We start from the raw sequence: 6,180 nt of genomic DNA on the forward strand, positions 1-6,180 counted from the left end.
CACAACCGATTCAAGAAATATCGTGCCTGCAACTCAATTGCTATCACTGCAAATCTGGTGTTGTGACCGCGAATCAAATAGACGGCAATTTTGGTTAAAGAAGGGGCTGCAGTCCTGGCACTTTTAAAAAATTTGCAGTTGGATTTTCCCCCCTCCCAGTTGCTTGCTAAAGAAGCTACCTTGTAGCAAGGCAGAAGTAGGCAGCATAAGCGTCTGGGAACTTTTGCTCTGCGGGATATGTAATTGCTAAAAAGAGGGGCATTTCTATTTGGATATTGTTCCCTACAGCTCCCCCTGCAATAAGTACCAAGAGCCAAGGAATGAGTGAGGTAAAACGTGCATGGTTTATTTGAAATTCTGTAGCATACACAGACACAAAATTTCATTCAGCACACACACAACAAAATTAAATAATCATTAAAAAGGAAACAAAGGCAAATTTCTCTATTAAATAAGCAAAGCAAAAAAAAATCTTGCCTTAGAAAGTGCAGCGTTAAATATTTGCAAAGTAACAAGTTATTTACTAATAACGTCTGATAACCATCGTGAGTTTTCTTTAAGTTACAGATAAGTTAGACCTCTCAAAAATAAAACTTTCCCCTGGGTCAGTGCATTCTGGAAAAAAACAAACGCACAGAAACGAGTGAATTGTGCAGAGAAAAGAAATTCATATGCCAAATCCAAGAGCATTTATGGTGAGAAGCAAGTAGACCAGTTACTGACACGTTATTACACCCATTTCAAGGGGAAATATAAATATGAGATTTAATTATTTGATTGTCAAAGCGTTTTTACAGTGAAATTATATGGACGTTAAATATTTCAAGTAAAACAAAAGCAAAATAAGACCCCAATATTCCAAACAAACCATTAATCCATTGACCTGATATTTTTTCCTTTTCTCTTTTTTTCCTTTATTTTTTAGCTGATGAGGTAGAAACAGAACAGTTATTGCAAAAATGCGACGGATTTGCAGCTAGATAAGAGAGGGGAAAGACAAGTAAACCATGCAAGTGTGTGTGGAGGTGAGGAGCCCTTCTAGTGAATGCTTGTTTAAATAAAAAGAGTTTGACATTGATGACATGTGCTATACAGCAACCTAACAGAACGGAACTTTCCAACCCCGGTGGAGTGCCATCACAAGGTCATATTTACAATCATAAATATAAAAAGAGAATAAAAAGAAACTGAGAATAAACATTTTTTCAAGTTTCATTGAATTTTTTTCTCCTCTGACATTTTCTAGTAGTCAGTGAGGGGGCAAGTGGGTTTCATCTCAAAGACACAAGCCCTGACATTCACTCACCAGGACTATTGGACAGTTCTATACCTTTCTCCTGTGAGGTTTTGTTTTTTAAAAAAGTCTTTATTAGTAACACTGTTATGCCCAGTTCCTTGATTTGCAGAGACAACGGCGGATTCGAGGGGAGAAAGAAGTCACCAGTTCTTGGTGATTTTCCCTTAAAAAAAAATCTGCCTGATTTAGGAGCTGGGGAGGCAGATCATTCCAGGCCCTGCTTGAGGGATGGGGGGGTTACACTGGTTTTCTCTGCCCTCCCATCCCCTCTCCAGCTCTCAGTAGGTTGCAGAAAATTTCATCCTTTTCTGTTTCTGTCTTTGATTGCAAAACCAGACGCGCACCACGTTCTTCTTCAAGTCTAACTTCTCTGCAATGGCTGCGATTTTCTCTGAGGAAGGTCTGGGCTGCACAGCAAAATAAGCTTCCAGCGACCTCTTCTCCGGGGCTGCTATGGAAGTGCGCTTGCGTTTCTTGTCCCCGCCAGTATAGATTTCGGGCTTGGTCATTTTCTCTCTTTGCGCCCTCTCAGCCTCCTCCAGCCAAGCCTCCAAAATGGGCTTCAGGGCCACCATGTTGTTGTGAGACAAGGTGAGGGATTCGAACCTGCAGATGGTGCTTTGGCTCAGGCAGCCAACACCTGGGATTTTCAGGTTGGCCAAGGCGGAGCCCACATCCGCCTGGGTCACCCCAAGTTTGATCCTCCTCTGCTTGAACCGCTCAGCAAAGGACTCCAGCTCCCTGGGGTCTGTCTCTGTTTCGGGGCCTGTGATGACAGCGTGGGAGGCCAAGCCGTGGGGGTGGGACATGTTCATGGATTGAGGATGGTGGGCCATGTGGTTGAGGGCTGGCATGTGGGAGTGCGGGTGGGAGGGCGTGGAGCCCACCTCGGGGCCGGGCACCCCCCCCAGCGGGATGGCAGAGTTGAGGTGGTCCAGGAGCTCCCCCTCCAAGCCCTGCGAGGGCTGGTGGTGGTGGTGGTGGTGAGGGTGGTGGGTGGTCAGCACCGAGGGGTGGTGTAGGTGAACCGAAGAAGAGGTAGGCGTGCAGGAGACGCTGCTCATGGTGTGGTAGGTGGCATCTGGTTTGAAGGGATGGGTTTTCTGAGACACTATATCCACAGCTGCCAAAGCTTCAGCCCCTCTCAGCAAAGTCTCATCGAAGCCCGCGAAGATATTGCCTTGGATCTGAGGAAACAAAGAAACAAAAATGCCAGAAGAGTGTAAAGCACGCGATAGCTCTCTGAAATGGAAGGGGGGCAAGACTGGTGACAGGCAACGGGTCACTCCAGACTAGGAGAGCAGGAGAGGCTTCGGTGTCAGGACCCCTATATCCCATTATGAGAATTACCAGCCAATGACAACATGATCTAACCCAGTCTTCAAGGGAACGCTCTTCGAAAGCAAAGAGATTTTTGAAAAAACGAATAAAACCAGCAATGGACCTAAATCCGGCAAACACGCCCAGAAAGCGAGGGAGACCATTTCTTTTTCTTACTCCAAATAGCTGCAAGCCATTCGCCTTATTTCTTAAGCCGAAAGCACTGAGCAAACTGCCCCTCAAACACACAGAATTTATATTCCTTCCAGGAAAAAGTATACTAAGAATCGAAATTGCCCGACAAACTTATCGCCAATTTAGTTGGAGAGATTCTGCTGAATGTGACTGCCTGTAAAATAAAATAAACAAATAAATAAATGATAAACTATTTAAAAAAAGTTAGAGGCAGTTTGCGGAATCCCCATCACACAGAGGGTCTAAGCATTAGCTGAAGACACTAAATAAAAATAATCCATCCTCTGTTCATGTCTCCTGCATCTTTCACTTGCCTATGAAATAAATTGAAATGCATGTATATCTAGCGCGGGGCTCCCAGGCAGCCTGCAGCAAAGCCCTCTCAAGGAGACAACACCCCGGACATCAGTCCCGTTCTAAGGGGCATGCTGGGCTGTTTGTGCCGCTTACCTGGGGGGCTGGCAGACAGGCTCTCCTGATGGCCTCCGAGCTGGTGTGCAGGTGGGTGTATTTCGGCTCGTGCAGGATGGGGTGCATGCTGAAAGCCTGCTTGCTGTTCATAGACATCATAGTGACAGAGAGGAAAAGAAACGCAGTGGCACCGTATGGCTACTGCATGGGCAGGTGGAATTCGTTGAGCTTCGCTTTTTTGGTCTGTTGTTATTGTCTGACTGCTGATCACAGCATCAATGGCATTATAGACCTACCGTGGCCCGCCCCCAGCCCCTCCAATTGGGGGAGCTGGCTGCAGACTCCGCCTCCTCTTCCCACCACTCCCCTAGAAGGCGAGCAGGAGCCAATGATCTCACTAGCCTCTTGGCCCCAGCTTTCCCTACCCCTTCCCGTCCCCGCCCCAGCAGGCAGTCAGGTGGCCGAGGGTGCATTGATGCCATTGTGCAGCGGGACTGGTACACTGCCTCGGAGCGCAGCCCGAATGTCTCCCAAGCAGGGTGCGAGGGCCAGCTGCCAGCACCTCAACTCGCTGAAAAATACTTCCCGCCGGTAATGGGTGAAACAAGGTAAAGTTCCTTGATCTCCTGGCCTGAGATAAACTGGTTAGGGGCACCCGGTTAGATGAATCACCCAATAATTATTGGTTTCAGAGTAGCAGCCGTGTTAGTCTGTATTCGCAAAAAGAAAAAGAGTACTTTTGGACCTTAGAGACTAACAAATTTATTAGAGCATAAGCTTTCGTGAGCTACAGCTCACTTCATCGGATGCATTTGGTGGAAATGCATCCGATGAAGTGAGCTGTAGCTCACGAAAGCTTATGCTCTAATAAATTTGTTAGTTTCTAAGGTGCCACAAGTACTCCTTTTCTTTTTGCCAATAATTATTGTCTCTGCGTCTGCATTCGTTTGCAGCTACCCCATATTTATTTGGAATGAAGGCGAGAATATTCTTGGCAAGCCCTAACGTCTGACTCAGTCTGAGGGCTCACTGAGGAAGGGTGCCTGAACAGCACAAAGTCAATGAATATCTGGATATTTTCGTGGTGGATAAATGCTTCGAGTTCTGGTCAGCGAGTATCCATGACAATGTTCATGAATCCTGACTGGGTCCAGATACGCTAGCAGGAATGGTTAGTTCTCTGAAAAGCTGTACCTGAAAGTACATTGCTTATTTATTGTTCTTTATCTTTCTAGCTGTATGCTTCCATGGGCCTCTTGCCTGTAGAACCTGAGCACCTCACACACACGGCTGAATTTCCACTCCAGCCAGCTTCGAATGTTTTATCCCCACTCCGTAAATAATTTCCTTTGTCTCCTGTATAAAAAGTTTGTCAGCGATTCAGGGTTGAGGACCAAGTGACTTAGATCACCAATCAGACAACACAAAAAGCATATCGCGCCCATCAAAAATAAAATAGTTCACAGCCCATCTATAGTTGAAAAAATCTTTTGTCCAAACACTCCAGTAAATATTTAGAAATAAAGACTGTCTGGGAAGAAAATCAAGATTGGCTCCTAAACAATTTGTTAACCAAGAAAGGAGCTAATTTAATAGTAAATATCACTTTAACAAATAACAAGCTCTAAGTGTACTTATCTGTCTCCCATATGTTCAGCCATTTATTTAATTAAAATATTAGTTTCTAACAATATATTGGTTGTGATATCTTCTCTTCTGCAGTGGCTACTGTATATTTCTCATGATGAAACAAACTAACCCACTGACTTAATTCTGCTTAGAGAAGTCAACTGGAATACTCAGCCAAGTAAGCAGACACGTTAAAAGTGTTTGCAGGATTGAGGATGTGCTAATTTTTCTAAATCAGAATCTGTCTGTTCTAGAATATCATGCTATGTCTGTACAGTGCAATAAACAACTGCTTTTGTGCCGTTTGCGCCTATCATATTGTTTTTTAAATTAAAGTGCTTTCAAAAATTGAGTAGAGGCTAGTCACAAAGTTTGGATATGAGTCTGGATGCAAACTTTCTCAAAGTCTCAGGGTGTTTGAAACCAGGATTTCAACACAGACACATGACTAAAGGACATTTATTTTATTTATTGATCGATCATATTTTGACTTCTTTTAAAGTGGTATTGGCTGTAATAAAAAATGGTTCATCAAAGGGTTGTCATCACAGAATAACTAGCAATGTCTCACATAAATATGGTGAATATATTCAACTATATGGTTTCAATTTTTTTTAAAGACAAATTATTTTTTCAGAGGACTTTTTTAAATCATTTTTTTCAAAATTTCTGTTGAATTTATGTATTTGTTTATTTTGGTTTTCAATGAGAAACCAAAAACTAAAACATTTTCACTTTTTAAAAAAAAAACAGAAAAAGTCAGTTTTCAAAAGTTATTTCTAGAAAAAAAAAAGTGTTTAGTTTTTGAATACCAAAACCCAACATTTTAACAAAAATCTTTGTTTTCGATTTCCATAAAAATCTGGACTATTCCAGCCAAAATGAAAAATTTCTACAACAAAATTTCATTTTGACCCAAAAGCCACTTTTCTGTTGAAAAAATATTTCAATGATTTTTTTACCCACTCTAATAAATTTTTTGGCAATCATAAATACGGGGTATTTATTTGTACTCTGTTATTCTGTAAGAATTAGTGCAGTACCAGATGGCTTACCATGCTTATGGATTTAGCTAGCTAGTTATCCTCTGTGTTTCAGTAAACTCCTCACCTCCACCCTCATCTCCACTGTTTTGTTGCAATTTATCCATTCAGCTAAAGTCTACATGGAGATAATACTCGGGCCCATTCTGAACTGAGGGAATTTACAAATCCAAGCCCAGCCCAGCCCTCTAGATGCTCTCAGGCCTGCATGCAGCCATTTGACAGGCAACAAAGATACTACACTAAGCTCTCCAAGCTGCCACTAAGGGTGAGCAGGTGCATTCA

At 42.9% G+C, this 6,180-nt stretch overlaps 1 protein-coding gene across 1 annotated transcript; it reads right to left on the minus strand.

Annotated features, from left to right (window-relative positions):
* Window positions 1-381: 381 nt before the first annotated feature.
* On the minus strand, window positions 382-3,603 carry LOC119861522 (brain-specific homeobox/POU domain protein 3). The gene is made up of 2 exons (XM_038416759.2): window positions 3,263-3,603; window positions 382-2,484 (listed from the first exon to the last, which is right to left on the minus strand). The coding sequence occupies exons 1-2, from the start codon at window positions 3,380-3,382 to the stop codon at window positions 1,576-1,578; spliced, it is 1,029 nt and encodes a 342-aa protein (XP_038272687.1). The 5' UTR covers window positions 3,383-3,603; the 3' UTR covers window positions 382-1,575.
* Window positions 3,604-6,180: the final 2,577 nt, after the last annotated feature.

This window comes from Dermochelys coriacea, chromosome 9, assembly GCF_009764565.3.
Source record: "Dermochelys coriacea isolate rDerCor1 chromosome 9, rDerCor1.pri.v4, whole genome shotgun sequence".
Taxonomy (NCBI): Eukaryota; Metazoa; Chordata; order Testudines; family Dermochelyidae; genus Dermochelys; species Dermochelys coriacea.